Source organism: Aplysia californica, unplaced genomic scaffold (genome assembly GCF_000002075.1).
Source record: "Aplysia californica isolate F4 #8 unplaced genomic scaffold, AplCal3.0 scaffold00059, whole genome shotgun sequence".
Classification (NCBI taxonomy): Eukaryota; Metazoa; Mollusca; class Gastropoda; order Aplysiida; family Aplysiidae; genus Aplysia; species Aplysia californica.
The window spans coordinates 92,457-110,112 of record NW_004797329.1 but is presented as its reverse complement, the minus strand read 5'-3'; the positions used below and the strand labels follow the sequence as shown (position 1 = coordinate 110,112).

At 39.6% G+C, this 17,656-nt stretch overlaps 1 protein-coding gene across 1 annotated transcript in view; it reads right to left on the bottom strand.

Moving 5' to 3' along the window:
* Positions 1-17,656, bottom strand: part of LOC101862102 (A-kinase anchor protein 9) — a gene marked incomplete in the record, with an annotated part of 176,565 nt that overhangs the window by 66,773 nt on the left and 92,136 nt on the right. The window contains 13 exon segments of the mRNA XM_005093187.3: positions 771-1,024; positions 2,094-2,266; positions 3,149-3,379; positions 4,573-4,701; positions 7,344-7,499; positions 8,234-8,355; positions 9,433-10,144; positions 11,110-12,164; positions 12,537-12,749; positions 13,171-13,273; positions 13,713-13,768; positions 15,007-15,193; positions 16,497-16,616. Coding sequence (XP_005093244.2) covers positions 771-1,024; positions 2,094-2,266; positions 3,149-3,379; positions 4,573-4,701; positions 7,344-7,499; positions 8,234-8,355; positions 9,433-10,144; positions 11,110-12,164; positions 12,537-12,749; positions 13,171-13,273; positions 13,713-13,768; positions 15,007-15,193; positions 16,497-16,616 — 3,511 coding nt within the window.

Below are 17,656 nucleotides of genomic sequence, written 5' to 3'. Positions count from 1 at the left end.
CTTTTGGGAACAGCCTAAACACACTTCAGTCAGTAGCACCGCCCCGGGGGGTTACTTATCAGTTTATTCTTAGAGGTCTTCATACATGTTTTGCTTGTTTTTTATTTGTTTCAATTAAGTAAGAGTTTTACTTGCAATACAGTTAGGTCATATAAGTGTTGAAGATTAGAGGTGTTACACGAGAGCAACAAGCACACAAAAAGAATGAGAAGAGATAAGGTCGATAGATGTTTGACAGGAAAAAAGGAGCTCACCACATCAGAGCATGCGCCAACCACCCACAAATGTTCAGCAGCTGATTAAACTTAACTATTTTCTGCTTTATTGAATTAAGACTAAGATGCTTTTAAAATACTGAAGAAAGACAAGAAGAGTTTATGAAAATAAAAGAGGGACAGACAGGAAGAGTGGAAATGGCATGTTGTTCACATTACACCAGTGACAGATTAAGAAAATAGTGAAGGACAACTTATCTCAGACAACACAATCTGACCATACTGCCTACCACTTGCAATAAAAAAAAAAAAAAGAAAGGCAGTACCTCATGACCTATTCTCCTTTAAGATCTATCAGTCATCCCACACCCCCTCCTCTCCCCCACTCTTGAGAGCACACACACACATACATACACACCCACAAACACACATACACAAGCACAAACACACACACAACCTACCCTCCCCCCCAAAAAAAAAATTGGACTAAAACCAAAACAAAAAAAAACCTCCATAAAAAAAAGATCAAAATCAAAAACTTTGACTCATACATACCTCCTCCTTTCCTATCATATCTCTCGGGGGCTGGAGAGCCCATCCTCCCCTGTGGGTCAGACCGTAGCCCTGGCTCCACACTCGGGGGTCGCGACCTCACCGGAGGCGAGTCAGCCTGAGCTCCAGAAGTCCTCGGGGTCCCACTGACCACCTGGCTGAGCTTACGGTTGATGGTGTCCTCCACACCCACGTACGTCTTTACAGAATCCGACAGCAAGCTCAGCAGGCGGTCGTTGGTACGCTGCACACTCTCTCTGTGGGCAACAGGGCGGGGAAAGAGGGGAGTGCGACTGAGGTATTTTCAAGTTGTAACAAAGTACTTTGGATAAATCAATAACTGGTGCAAGCAATTGCTCAGCAATACTCAAAGGGCACTTTTAGCTATTGTGAGCAACTGCAATTACCACCAATGATTTTTCAGCTGTATCAGGAATAACTCAATAAAGTAAAAGTAAGAGCAAAAACACTGAAACAGGATCTTTTTATCTATATAATCGTTTATGGCTTGGCTATCCATCTTCTATAATTCTATAAGACTTGGGACACAAGCAAGAGGACGGTAGATATGCTCCACAATGATCAAAACAGCCCTGTTTTAGTAAAAGAAAAAAGTAGACATGCATATTTCAACTGAGAAAAGAACTTATGAGGCCCTTCCAATTAAAATAAACATCACCATCTAAAGACCATATACACAATACAGTCCAAGATTCCTCTGGATTCTAAATTTTGATAGGTAAAAATGCTACAAAAAATGAAATAAGATGGTAATCTATCCTTCAAAAAGGGGAAAACTATTTACAGCTAAGGTGCATATCAAATTATACATCCTGTCTCAAGCTGATATCATGCAGTTTTAAACGTGGGGAAAACCCTTGACTCAAAAATTTTCTTTAGAAAGCAGAAAGCTTGGACACTTTTGAGATATGCCATATCATCAAGGCCCTGTTCGGGACACACAAAATTTACAATAAACAATTGACCCATGGGTAGACACTACAGCAATCCCCTGGACTTCATCTTCCTCCTTTCTCTGGCTCTCTTTCGTGTCCCCCCCCCCCTTCCAATTCTAAATCAAAACAAACAATCAACCATAAAATAAATCAAACCGCCTCTCACATAACTTTACAGTGTTAATGGGAGTGTTAAACACATATGACTACAAACAAAAGACAAAAGCCAAAATTGAATGAAGAGAAAATCCCTTGAGAACAACCCAAACAAACTGAAAAACAAAGACAGATGCAGTGCAATTTGACCAGAGGCATGGCCCCATCTCGTACAGCCCACAACACAGGAAGACTGACGCCCCGCCCTCTTTACCTTTCTGCACTGATGCGGTCCAGGTCCGACTGCAGCATGGCCACAAGGGCTGAGTCATCTCCCCTGAGAGTGTCATTGTGAGGCGAGTGTTGCGGCGAGCCATGTGGAGAGACTGACTCGGCCCCCTGCCGCTCCGCCAACTGTTGGGTCAGTCGTTCAATCTGGGCAACCAACTGTAGACACAGCAGTAAAACATTTAAAATTACACCAACTGTTTAGTTTTAGCTTCTGTTTTAGTAAGAGTTTTACAGCACTTGCAACATTAATATGTTATGTAAGCGCTGAAGATTAGACATGTCTCTCTAAGTTTTTTTTCTTTGTTTTAGTAAGAGTTTTAGGGCATTGTAACACAAATAGGTCATATAAGTGCCAACGATTAGAGGTGTTACAAGAGAGTTACATAAGAAAAGAAGGAGGAGAGATAAGGACGTCAGATGTTTGATAGGAAAGAAGATGTGAACCAAACAAAAGCACCCTCCAACCACCCAAACATAGATACAACAATAATAAATTAGAAATTGAACCAAATGTAGACACATCAGGAATAAATTTAAAATTACACCAACTATGAAACTGATGCCTTCCAATTATGAATATAAAAGAAACAGCGATATTTAGATGAAACATTGGAGGAAAGACGTTCTGGTCAAACTGTTGACTTGTAATCAAAAGATAGAAGGTTATTTTATTTCCTAGCTTTGACTGGAAGGGTGCAGTATCATTGTGAAAGGTGCATTACCCATTTTCCACAAATTCACCCATTAGGAATGGAAACTTTGAAATGGGAGAGACATGATATAGAAACAATTGTGGTCTATGCTGTGTAAAGGCTGAAATGCAGCACAACTCTTTCTTATGACCGAGCAGAAGCTTTAAAAAAAAGAGCAAACAAACAAAACAAAAACCTCCATAAAAACAGGTCAGACAAGTGTACTCTGGTTGAGTCCTGTGATCCTTCTTCTATCAGACACCACACAAAAAGCCTTTTAAACTAAATTCTTCAGCCTATAAAAAAAAATTAAACTTTTAAAAGAGTCCTTTAATTTACTACTTGCCTGTTGGACTTTAAGTTCATTTTCTCGTCTCTCCTGGTCAGACAGAGGAGGGGGGCTCCTCACAACCTCGGCAAAGCTGCGGATCTGCAAAGTCTCCCCTGCCTGGCCCTCCACCTCTTCCTCACTCTCCTCGTACTGAATGCCGATGTCAGCCGAGACAGGCCTCTTCACGGGAGTAGACGTATCTCGGGAGTCAGAGCTGGGGGAGCTCAGCTGGACCTCTGACTCTTCCTGGAGATTTTTTAAAAACCAGAGCTGGGACTGAAATATCTTCATTTTTTTCTTATTTTTTGAAGTCACGCATGTTGTAATTATTGCAGTTGCAGGGTGGGAGGTACTATAAGGCTATAATAAGCAAGAAACAAATTAAAACAAAAGTTCAGAAAAGGGCTTTCAAAAAAAGACCAAAGAGCTCACCTACTATCCAGAGTAGGCTTACTTAAAATGGTGATCATAACCATTGAAAAAAAATGGACAGTGAAAAGAGACATAAGTAAACGCATTGTCTACGGAGAACATTGGTAGGGACCTACGTGGGGTAATCCTAGTCTGATATAAAGGCGTCAGGCTCAACATCAAAAAAGAAAGATTTGTATTCCTCATGATGTCTGGTAAGACTGTCGCCAAAGATACTTTTGGTGAGTTTAGCCTACCCCACTTTCCTAAGTTCATTCAGATGCACCAGGCACTTGCTTCATTCAAACAGCAATCAGGTATATCCCAAAGGGGATGAGATAGTAAAAAAGGAATAAATTGGCCAGTCGATGGAGTCACCAGCAAGGTAAAATGTCAGTCTTTTTCAGGAGTACCGTATAAAAATTCAGGCTATAAATAATTACTTTAAACGTTCCATCTCTTTCAAAAGTGTGCAGATATGTAGTTATATCAAGTTTGTGCAATCAATATCAATTCCTGGAAACAAACTTATGTCATGCGTCACTGTACAGTGTCAACAAAAGAAACTTAAGTAAAAACTTTTCTCTTTTGTAAACTTGTGTTAGAACACCCCCCCCACAACCTCTTCTTTTCCAAGTACAAGGTAAATGCAACATAAAATAGATATGAAAAGAGCTAATTTCGAAGATACTGATAACATAACATTCAGTGAAAGCACATTAGTGAGGCTTTAGTGACAACTTTTCTTATTTTGTGTAACTGAACACATGCATTTAGTGAAATTAAACCAAATGGTACAAATTTGTTAACACAATGACCCCAGATGACTGAAAGGCTTTTATATGTTTTGAAAAAAAAAAAAAATCATAGTCTATAAACCAGACAAATAAATGCTCATAACTGCATCTTTTAACTCAGCATTTTTATCTTTCACTCTTGAATGCATTTCCACAACACATTATAAGTTTGATAGCCATTCTGTTAGAATACTACAAAGAAACAAACACACAGACTGTTACACAGCACACCTGAAAGCTAAGAGTTATCTCATCGATCTCGGGCAGGGTGCTGTCCCTTGGCCCCGTGTCACCATCAGGAGACTCCTGACTCATGTCTCTAAACAGATCCAGGTCCCGCTTCAGCCTCTCTATCTCATTCTGTCACGCGAGAGAGGAGCCCAGGGGGGGAGCACAAGGCAAGCAGTGAGAGCACACACAAACCCACAGACAGACACAAAGAGAACAGTGAAAGATCCTGTTCACATGACTCAAAAGCTCCTCACTTTAGTTTAAAAATATACAAGATTCCTAAGTTCAACTTTGTGTGTTTAAGTTTGTGCCCATAAGAGCATCAACTATTCAGCAAATTTCTGCTTCCGTACCCATGTTTCTGGTAAAAGCGTGACAGTTTAACCTGACAATTTCTTTCAATTATCATTATGAACCTCATCCTAGCAAAATCGCTGGAACAAAATCCTTGTTAACCAAGGATGCACATCAAATAAATGCTTGAGAGTCATGTGGGACAGGATTGTTCACTATGCTCAAATCAAAATTGGAAAGAACATGCTGTGACAAGATGAAGGAACAAAACAGGCTAAAAACCTTTCGAGATCAGCAATGTCAATTAACAAGGATTTCACAGCCTACATCTTGTCACAAAAAATGAAAAATTAATAAGTATGAAATGAGGATGAGTTCTACAAAAACATAAAACCAAATGAAGTAAAGAAAGAATTAATATGCAAAGTTGTGAGTCCACAAATACACTGGAATATTAACCAGACTGCAGATTTTCAGGAAAACATAAGAGTACATTCCCTTTCATGAAAGGAGAAAGAAAATATAGTTCAAGACAGGCTCACTCTCAAACAATTTTTCCGGTCAGAAAGTCCCGCTAAACCACATGTCCAAAACCATGACAATTAAGATGAAGAGAAAAATTGGTGTCCTCATCTTAATAATAATAATTGCGTTTATATAGCGTATATTCATTCTCTACAGCATGTTCTATGCGCTTAACAGCTATTATACCACAGCAGACCTTGAACACTCAGAAACATTCTTGGCCACCCGAGAAGAATACAGTTCAAGCTGTGGATAGCACTTGCTTAACTCTAACCAATTGACAAGACCTTTTCTTGTCAAAAGCCGGGTATCCATTCCCACTTCAGTTAACTGAGTAAAATTCTTGAGTGCCCTTCCCACAGATTCAAATCCATGGCATAACTATTGCGAGTCCTGGTGCCTAATCACTAGGCCTGCGGCACCACAGTCAGTCATGTACCGAGGGACCCATGTAGCGCACAAACAAAACAAGCTCTGCACAACTGGAATGATTTGGTCAGCTTGGAAAGTAAGACTTAAGGGACTTTTGAAACTTATTGGAGACACAGGAACATCAACTGTCAGCATTGACAGTCAAGCATAAAGCCACCTAGATTAAACCAGAACCAAACAGGAAGATAAATCAGCAAACAATCTGAACATAAATTCTTGCGAGTTTATTTTGAACATTTACTGGCAATATTTTTCAAGGATAAGAAACTAGCAGCATCCTCCAGCTATGCAGGACACACAGAGCCGTGATACATGAAATGAGGCCAACAACACAAACACTACAGGAGAAGCTACATGGGTTAACAAAAGAACTGAGCAGGGCAGCCCAGTATATAACAGACAGATACTGAACTTCAAATGTGAAGAAGAGATGAAACCAGCAGCACTTCAATTTGCTAGATTTGTCTGTGCACAAATGGACTCCATCTGGACATTGTAGCACAAACATACAAAGTTAAACAAATGAGGGCTATGGTGAGTTCTAACATGCTGTGAGTTTAAACCTGTGAATAAAAGTCAGAACTAAAAACAAAATAATGTAGAGTACCAACCAGACAGAAACATTTTTTGTTCAAATACTGAAACAATGTGAAGAACGAAAGTGGTGAGAGCGCAAATGGCAATTACACTTGGAAAACAGAAAAATGAAATAAAAATCAAGGAAAACTCTGTTCATATCTTCTTCAATGGGCTTTCCAATATATTACTTACAATCTTGCACATCAAATGTGCTAAAGCGAAGTAACAAAATTCAACTTAATATTTTGGGGACATGAGTGTTTATCCAAAACTTTATTGCCCAACAAGGTAAACATATCAATGGGGTCAATATTTCAACATGTTACAAACAAAAGGCATAAGGTTAATCTGATGTTGCTGAAAAGTAATACAGTATAACACGGATTGCATTGCTCGAATTCGGAGGGACGTGCCTTGTTAGTTTGAGGGATCCGTAGTTCGAGGGATATCTTACACAGATAAAGAAGGGGAAAAAAAGAAAACAGGACCACAATCACGGTTCGAAGGAGGCGTGATTTCAATTCTTCTGTGTTCGTCCTATCCGTGTTATACTGTAGTTACAATTAAAATTTGACAAACAGTCAACAAAGAACTTCAATTTCATGTCCAGAAAAAATTAGCAGAAACAAGAATGTCTGTATCATTCATTCACCTGAAATAATAGGTTGTTGAGATTAAGTAGATGGCAAATCAGCATGAACTAAATCAAAGGGCTTGTCAAGAATAAAAATAAAACAAAGAATTTACCCTCCAAAAATAGGGGGGAAAAACAAGAAAGAAAGTAAAGGGTTTCAAATCACAATAAGGAGGGAAAAAAGACTTCACTTTTCTAAACTCAAAAAGACTCTTCAAACGTAAAAAAGGAGTGGGAAGCAGGCAGGGCAAGCAGGCCAAAGACTGTTATGTTAAGCTACAGACAGTTCTAAAATCAAATATCTTACCTCATATTCCCTAAGCTTCTGTTCAAACTCTTCAGTCAGGCTTTGTTTCAACTCTGATAACTCTTTATCGTGCTTCTCCTTTGCCTCCTCCTCTTCTTTCCCTCTATCTCCCATAAAGTCGGTCATCAGTTTCCTGTGACGCTCCACAAACTTTTTCTGTTTCAACAACAAGATCAGAATTCAAAGTCAACTTTCATGTCGCAGAGCAGGAGCCCAAGTTTAGTTTTAGTAAAGTTTTACGGCACTTGCAACACAAATAGGCCACATAAGTGCGAAAGATTAAAGATGTTAATAGAGAGTTAATTACAAAGAAAAGGAGAAGAGATAAGGATGGTAGATGTTTGATAGGAAAGGAGTAAATCACACCAGAGAACCAGCAAATCTCCCAAAAGGTACACAGCTAACAACATCTACGTAAACAAGCATTTTCAAACCAAATAATTATCTCTTTCACTGCCAGGATCGCTTATAATCCTAGTTAATAGCAAGAGACAGTCGCAAGCTGGGATCAAACAGTCTCAACTTCATCAGCACAATAACATCCATACATCCTCTTTGGATAAACCCTTTCTGAAACAGGTAATTCTTTTAAAAAGCTTTTCCAGAGAAATGAGGAAACCGACGGATAGGTCTACATTTAAAAGAGAAAGAAAAACCGGAACCTTTCCTGATACTATGATTTTCTTTCTCCTCTGCATTACATACTAAAAACTTTACACCTGAAGCAGAACTCTTGAGGAATCATCATAAAACACATGTAAGAGTCCCACAAAACTGTTTCAGCACATCAAAGATATTAAGCTTAAGGACAAAAATTGTCTTCCTTCAATCCACATAACTACATTATACAAGCACATGGACAATTCAAGCCACGTAGAAAATAACATTACCTTCTCTTCCTTCAGGGCTTCGTCAAAGTCTTTCTGTATTAAGGACTTGGCAAGATCCAGCTCTTCATCATATTTGTCTTTCATCAGCTGATTCAGCTGTGGATGCTCCCCATTCTCTACACCTGGTCAACAAATAGAGGAACAAATTTTTCTAACAGATGAAATAAGAACTATATGTTTTATATTCATTTTGTTTTAATATCAGGAGAAGAAAAATTTGCACACTCATATGATCTTGTGCAGTTGTCAGCGCCGTAAAACTCTTACCAAAAAAAAATGTAGAAAAATTTGAAGACTATGAGCAGAAACCCTGTTCAAGGCTTGAGAAATTAAATAAAACAACAGTACAATGTATTGAGTATATTCATCAGGTAAATCTTAATAATTTTCCTTTCTCCAATTCTTTTAATCAATCAATGAAGTTCTTTAGAGTCAAGACATGCAGCAGATCCCCAACAACATTTTTTGTTCCATTTAATGTAAAACACACAACTTTAAATTTTAAACATTGCAGTTTGACTTCTATACCAAGAAAGGCCCACACAGAGAACACTAACCAGCTTTAATGCTTTCTAGTAAAAATAATGTACTGATAATTTCAAAGTATCCCTGTATCAGATGTGAAAAGAGTTATGAGAATGAACAGTTTTGGGGGGTATAAAAAAAACAATTTAGAAAAACTACAAAATTATGGGCACAAGTCAAAAGAAACGCTGAGGAAAAGCTATACAGGATTTTTTTAAGTTGATGTGATATCTTCTTGCAGAAATTAAGGGGCTAAAACAATGTTCCTACACTAAAAAATTATTCAAGTAAATTTGTACAGAAACTGTAATATCAGAAAGACAAATGAAGAAAATTCAAATGAGATTTACCAGTGGAGTGAAATATCCTGTGGAATCAGGATGGCTCTAAAAAAAGATGAGTATAGGCTCTATTGCTCAACATATGTTAAAAACAAGAACAGTCACGGAAAATACTCAATAAAAAGCAAAAACCTTATCTAAAAACTGATCACATCAAAAAGCTTTCTGAAAAGCAGCCAACATAGCTTCCAACAATCTCTTCCAAGCCCAGAAGCAGTTAACACCTTATATTGCTCCAAGGAACAATCAGGACAAAACTTTTTATACCATAGCATTGGGCATAAGCCAAATCGCAACTACATGTATTTTAATAACAGAGACATAACAACATACCTTCCATGAGACGGTCGTATCGTTCCTCAGCATGGGTGAGCTGTTCTTGCAAGCTCCTCTGCTCCTCCTGGTGGGTAGACGTCACGGTCTCCTTCTCAGTCTTCAGCTGATCTAGCTGCGACTTGAGCTGGGCCAAACGCTCTTCATATTCCTCCTTCAGAGCTTCCATCTCCTTCTCCATGTCCGTGAGCGGCAAAGCCATGCCCGCGGGCTCATCAGCCAGAGAGGACGCAGCACCAGGGGGAGGGCTTGCCACAGACCCAGCAGCCGAAGTCGTGGCCTTGGAGTCATCGCTGAGGTTCTCCTCCTGGACCTCATCCGCTGCCTCACCCAGTGACACCTGACTCGCAGATGCCTGCAGGACTTGCTGAAGCTCAAAAGCCGATGTTTGCATCAGGCTCGGTTCGGATTCCAGATCGTCTCCTTCTTCAATGTTCTCAGAGATAGAACTTGTATCATCAACATCATCCTGGCTCAGTTTTCGTAACGGAGGTGGTGAGGTGGGCGGATCGCTGCTTGCACTGTGAGAAATATCACCATTGGGTAGGTGAGGTTCTGATTTCTCACCGCCTTCGGCTTGTGTTTGTGTCTGGACCTGAGAAGACAAGTCCGCAGCTTGCCTTTTGAGCTCCACCTCCAGCTGAACACGGAACTCAGACTGAAGTGTCTCAACCTCCATCTGCTTGTCATGCTCCAGCTCTTGCTTCACCGTCTGGGAGACAAAGACAGAGAGTCAGGAAGTGAACCTCTACCAACAAATTTGTCTTTTTTTTAAAGTTTAAGTAAGAGTTTTCCAGTACTTTAGGTTTTAGTAATAGTTTTACAGCACTTGCAATATGATAATGTCATATAAGTGCTGAAGATTATATGGGCAAGAGAGTAACAAAACACGAATGATAGATATTCGATAGAAAAGAAGGAGCAAACCACACCAGAGCATCCGCCAACCATCCACATATAAGTGCTAAAGATTAGAAGTGTTACTGGAGAGTAACATACATAGAAAAGAAGGAGGAGAGATAAGCATGATAGATATTTTAATAAGAAAGAAGGACCAAACCAAACTAAATCATCCGCCAACCACCGTCTACAAATTGTGCAGCTTTCAGGTAATTGTAACTGAATAAGGAAACATACTTCATACATCCATTTACCAAGTTGTTAATGATTAGGACTTATTCCCAGGGGCTGATCCCCTTCACATAAAATGTTACTTTTCAGTTTACAATATAACCGTAATAATGAACCGCTTGACCTGAATGATCATATTTGCCTCTAGCTAAACTGGTATTGGCCTTCTATTAGTTTGGAACGATCTCAGGACAAAGAGGAAAAATGAGCTTTATGTCATAATTTAGTTTTAATGAACAGAGTCATAAGTATATCGAAATCATGACGGTTATTTAGTGCAGGGAAAGAGCAAGAAAACTAAAAAATCCATAGCACCAGTGTCATCTTCATTGCATACATAGGAGTGGAAAGCCATTTTAAATTAGCATGCACGTTTCCAATGAATCAAATAAGGTGATCAGAAAAATAATAACATTGTAAAGAAGAAAGGGAAGGCAACATCAGAGCACCTACCAACCATTTCCATATCTCCACAGCAGGAGGGAAAAAAAAGGACAGAGATTAGGGAAGAACATTACACGCACAAAACAATTATGCTGCGCTTACCTCCAACAGTTCCATATAGCCATGCTCTTTCTCTTCTATCTGTGCCCTGAGCTCCACCTCTCGGCTCTGTGCTTGACCCAACTCCTTCTCCAGCTCTACCACTTTCTCCTTCAGATGCTGCACCATCTCCTCAATGGGAGTCCCACCACCGCTGTTGCTGTTGTTGTTGTTGTTGTTGTTATTGCTGTTGCCCTCTTGTGCCTCAGATGAGTCGTTGGCAAAAGGGATGGTATCATTTTGCTCAGCAATGTCCTCATGCTCAGAGTCATCGCTGCTGCGTAGTCGTGGAGATTTAAAATCTGAAGCACTGTCACCACTTCTCGGCGTGTCACGACTGTCACTAATGCCACTTCGCGGGGTGTCGCGACTGTCTTCCTTCGCTGAGCAGAACGAATCATCCACACTGCTACCACTCAAATGCTCCTTATGGACAGAGTCCTTTGAGCGGGGAGACTCTTTCTCCAAAAGATCTTTATACAGTTTCTCACTCTCTATCTTTTCCATCTCTAGCTGCCTGATAACAGAGTCTTTCTCCTCAACAAGTTGTTGGAGTTTGGAGCACTGAACGAGAGCGTCTGATGCTTCTTGTTGAAGCTGTTCCACCTGCGTCTTCAGGTTGGACACTTCCGTGTCTAAGGAACACGAACGCGACTCCTCCACACCCAGTTGTGTTTTCAGCTCTTTGAGTTGAGCGTCACGCTCAGCAAGCTCAGCTTCCAACTGCTTGAGCTGTACGGAAAGGTCAGAGGGGACCGACCTGGGCGTATCAAAACTGTCACTATCAGTGTCTGACAAATTAGTGTTACGAGGGCTTCTCTCGTCTACGCTTTCTTTGAGAGGAGGGGACAGTTGCTGCTCCTCCTGCTCCTTGCTGCCTGCCAGTCTGGCATGAATGAGGCCAGAGATCTGCTCCTCATACTTGTCCTTGATGGAACCAATTTCATTCTCAAAAGCCGCTTCCATTTCTTGGATACGCTTCTCATAGTGAGATTTAAATTCTGCTTGTTGTTTCTCAAGTTTTTCCTTCTCCTCACTGGAATGTTGCTGATGTTCTTCTGCAATAGTACAATGGAAAAAATATAAATGCTGTCACCATTTTCTTTATCAATATTCTTCTATCTCAATATTATTACCACTCTAGATAAACAAGGTGTGTAATTCACTTAGATGATTAAAATGAATATAGGACAAAATATATGCACACTTTTTATGACAGTCATATTTCACTAAACATATCAGACTCAAATTCATTGTTAAAACTGGTTTTTAAAAGCTTAATTTAGGCATTACGAGAAAATAAGCATGTATGAGAAATCAACATGACTTCCCTGTGAAAACTGTACATAATATCTGAGTTTCAGAGATAATTTAATTGCAAATAACCTCCACAGATTTCCCCAAGACTAATCAGTCAGCTTCCTGCTCACCCTCCTTTTCCTGAAGCCTGCTGTTGAACGTAGCCAGCTGCTGCTCAAACTGCTGCTGTAAGTCCCGCATCTGCTGCTCCAGGCCCACCATTTCCTGGCTCTGCTCCTGTACGCTGGATGCTCGGGCACTCAGGACGGACTCGTACTCGGACAACACCTCTCCTCTCAGCGACGCAATCTCCTGCTGCTGGCTCAGGAGAAGGCTGCGTAACTCTGTACGGGATATATTGACACAAAGTAGTTCTGGTTCCTCTATTTTCATGGTCAGTAAAGAAAAGCACACCAACTTGTTTTGAGTTTGCTTGAGTAAAGAAAAGCACATCACTGTGTTAACTGTCATTTAGTAAGAGTAAGATAGACAAAAAATTAAAAAAAAACAAAGAAAGAAAAGAAGTAGAAGTAAAAATAATGGCCTGATGAACAGGATAGATGATGTCAAGATATCAATTATGAAAAATGTAGGTAAGACAACAGGATAACAAAAGTTGACATGTTTCTATGGAACTGAATTGATGGTTGTTCACTGAAAATAAATGCATCTAAATTTTTTTTAAATACTAAAGCTCTTAGATTTCCAAATTTCTGACCTATCGTTATAGGTTTTCTTCAACAAAAAATCTCTATGTTAACTTACCCTCTGAAGGCAAAGAAGGCACCATTCTATGTACATCCTGACCATCCTCTTTCTCTCCCTCCATGGTAGGCAAGAATTTCTCCTCTAACTCATTACTTATCCTCTGTGGATAAAAAGTGGTATGTCAATACTGGAACAATCAAATAAATTTCAGTAAAACAGAGATGGAGATATACCTTTCAGCTTTCTACCATAAAGTAATATAATAAAAATAGCCTTCACTTTCGTTATTTGAGCACTTTATCAACATCTATAAATATTAATCATCCCAGAGTCAGGTAAAAATCCTACTTGAGAGTGTGACCATTTCCTTATTTATCAGTAAAAAAAAGAGAAACAATTACATTTCTTCAGACATATTGTGCACTCATATGACCTTTTGCAGTTGCGAGCGCTGTAAAACCCCATACTAAACAAACAGACATATTATTATTTTCCAGCCCTTCAAGCCAAACCCATGTCTAAAAGGCCATGTCCAAACTATTCCAAAAACCATGCTTTAAACATTATTGACTTAAAAAAAACCCAGTTTAACAACTCACCTCAATGAGAGCATCATACTGTTTGGTTAGGGAAGACTTAGCGACATTGGGAACATCTGAGAAGAGAGAAAGTATCATTGTAACAAGAGTTAAAGCTAACGTAAAAGTAAAAATCTTGTATTCTTTCCAACTGAAGGCTCAAACAACAGAAGTTCCCATGGAACATGCAACATTGCAACCCGTCAGGTACTCAACATCAACACAATCAATCACAACAGATAAACAGATATAAGCTGAGCTGGGTGTATCTTCTGCAGCCTCTGCATCTGACCACTGAGCTCAGTGGAAGCGCACTAAGTCTTTCAATTCACAGCATAGCTGTGTCACATGGACCTCTGTTTCTATTAAAGCACAACATCAGCAATAAAGTGTTTGTTTGTAACTATGCGGCTCCTCTGACAGAAGGCTCACATGACTTCACAACTCCCTTAGCTGCCCAGTACAGTTCAAATGATCATCTTAATTCCCCTTGGGGTACGCAGCACTTTAGTCCAAAAGGCACACATCATTATCAATCCAATATTCTTTGTTTGCAGCTTGGTGAACAGAGCAACATAGGTATTTTTCCCATCTAAAAAATAGTCGAAATTGTCTACGATGCCTTAGACAGGTGAACATCTTGGATAAGTATCATTATAACACCCCAAAAAACAAGGGGGGAGGGGGGAGTGGGAAGCGGTTGTTTGAGCTGGTGATTGTCTTGGACAGGGGGCAGTTAGAGCAGGTTCAGCTGTACTTCTTCCTCAGTGAAGCATATTAGAAAAAAGCCAAATAGAAAAAGTAAGAAATTTAAGAATAAATTAATGAGGTTATTGTATGAAAGAACAAAGTGGTTCAAATTTTATTTGTGGAAGAACGTGTACATGTATGTACATGCGTGCACAAGTGAGAGAAGAGATAATAATCATCATCATCATCAAATGCCAGATCTGCGGCACACATCAGCGATCATGGCTTTCCATTCATTCCTTTGCTTGGATGTTCTTAAAAAAGCTATGTTACCCTCATCTTTCTCCCTTACCCATCTATTTAGGTTCTTAAAGTAGGTTGCTCTGGACCTCCCCCTGCCTCATTTGCCTTCAATTTTGCCAGTGAGAGCTAGATGTTCAACATCTTTATGTCTATTCAGGCTTCCCAAAAACTGCATTTGTCTTTTCCTGATTGTTTTTAACAGTGGGCTTCATTAAGAAGAGTTAATATAAGGACAATTTAACAAAAAATGCCCCAGGGAGGACATCACAAACCCCCGTCCCTCTTTCAAATTCTTCAACCACCTCAACATTCCCCAACTGACCAGTATCAGCACCTGAATGGCCAAGCTTGGCCATCTCTTCTTGGTGTTGAGTGACCAATGTGTGTCGCAGCGTGTCCATCTGCTGCTGGTGTCGCAGCTGGGCCTCAGCTGCCTCCAGCTGGGCCTTGCTGCTGTAAATCTGCTCCAGAGACACACGCAGGGCCAACATCTCCACGGACACGTCATGCTGAGGATGTGGACAAACAGACAATAATGTTGGGAAGACAACTAGAAAAAAAGATTATGAAAATAGAATGCATTTATATAGCATTCCAACATTGGACACATCATGCTGAGGACATGGGCAAACAGACTTTATAGGGAAAACGACTTGAAAAATACAATTATATAGCACTCGATCCCAGCAAAGTATAAGCTCTGAGCGCTTTACATCAATGACATAATTACTGAGAATAAAACCTCACCTACATACACACGAGAAAAAACATTTCCTATAAACAAGAAAATCAGTTCAGTTATATAAAGGAAACACTTCCTCAGCCAAACATTAATTATACACACAAAAGAACAGCAGTGAAAACAAGACACACCACCACCTGCTAACACACTACAACTAAGACTTTAACAAATGAAATACACTGGCATAACACTCATACACATTTACTGATAATGATTATGTTATTGACTCTTGATGTTAGCATATACCATCAATTTTACCCAAAAAAGGTAAATTGGTTATGAACTGCAAATAGGCCTTCGGATTCTGACTCAAACAACAAGGGTATTTTCATAGGAGACAACAAGGGTATTTTCATAGGAGATTACAACAAAAAAATTTGGGGTTTGAGTATATGTCAAGGATGGTTATAGTTATAATACTCTTGAAAATTCAACATGTAAATGACCCGAAACAAACCAAATCAAGTTTCCTGAAATCACTCCAAACCATGACTTTTGCAACTTTCACTGGTCACATTACAAACATTAAAGGTAGCTAAATAAATCCACTCTCCAAGTTATTTGTCTATCAAATCTGTGCCAAGTCATCAAACAATGGCTAAACACACCAGAAAGCACATGTGTGTAGTAACAAGAATACGGAATGTAAACAGAAAATCTTGTTTGTTTTTAGTAGAGGTTTTACGGCGCTCGCAACTGCATAAGGTCATATGAGGGCAAGAAGATTTGAGGGGAGATAAGGACGACAGATGTTTGATAGGAAAGAAGGAGCAAACCACACCAGAGCACCCGCCAACCACCCACAGAAAATCTTGCTTGGGTGCACACACAAACAAAAACTGTTTGACATGACGTAGTTTCACAGGGCTTCAGTGTAGTTGAGAGGTAAGAAAAAAGGGAGCTCCAAAATGCTAAAAAGCAGTAGAGAAAATGGAAGACTTCAATCTAAAAAAAGAACCAACAAAGGAACAAAACTAAAGTATTATGAAAGCAGCCCATGAATCCTCTACAGCGAGAACCCCAGACACTGCCATGATGTAGTCGAGAGGTTAGAAAAATGAGCTAGTCACCTGGTGTTTGGCCTCCACTTGCTGCAGCTCTCCAGTATGGACACTGGTCAGCTGTGATATAACCAGGTCCAGGTTCTCCTGCAGCTCCTGGTCAAGACGGGCCCGCAGTTCTGACACCGCCTGGACAACCAAACGAGATACGTGAGGTTTAACTCTTTGAACCCCATCAGACGCTCTGGCAGTAATAACACTGTTCCCCACCCTAGTGACAACTGTTTCGCTTCATTTAGTGCTAGTTTTTGCTTGTTTTTCGGAACCAAATTTTTTTAGTAAGGACTAAGCCTTTGTTTCCGCTATTTAGAAGTTGGAGGCTAGCTTTTGGGGTTATAATGAGACATAGTGCACTCAGTTTAGGTGTCTGTAGAAAAAAATCTCCGGGAGAAAAAACTAAGGGTTTAAAGAGTTAAAGAAGCGTGATTACTGTGACAGTGTTGCATCCCCTTCAAAGACAGGGGTAACTACTGATATTGGTCACATTATTCCAGTTAAACATCCCAGTCCAAATGGGAAGATACATAGAGTTCTGACCTATTATGTGTATATCATTGTATCATTAAGAGTGAGAGAGAGGGGAAAAAAGAGAAAGAGAGAGTGAGATAGTAGAGAATGAAAACTTTACTGTTTATTTAAAGCCATTCCAATAGATTTCCATTGTGACTGTCGTGAGTGAAATGATATATTATATACAAAATATCATGTTCAACAAATAAAACCTGTCAAGTGATTTTAAAATATGCTATCTCTTTGTCTGTAATTGGCATATAGTATTATTTTAGAAAATGAAAAATGTGCAGCATAAATGTTATCTATTATATATAACTTTACTACTACTAACACCATTACTAAATTTTATTGTCACTTATGCATTGTCTCTAATAACCACCAAGTAAACCAACAAACAGTTGAACTGCCAAAAATAAGATGAAATGCTTTCCTATGAACACTATATTCCGGGCCCAATTAAGTATCTCTGCTACCCATCCCTTCCCATAACCTTTTTGTTGCTCTCTCTCTCTCTCTCTCTCTCTCTCTCTCTCTCTTTCTCTCTCTCCCTCTCTCCCTCTCTCTCTCTCCCATACATATACACCTTCCCACAACTGAGATCAACAGTCCATTTCTGTGACTGACACTTGAACAGGTCTTCCAACCCCCCCCCCCCA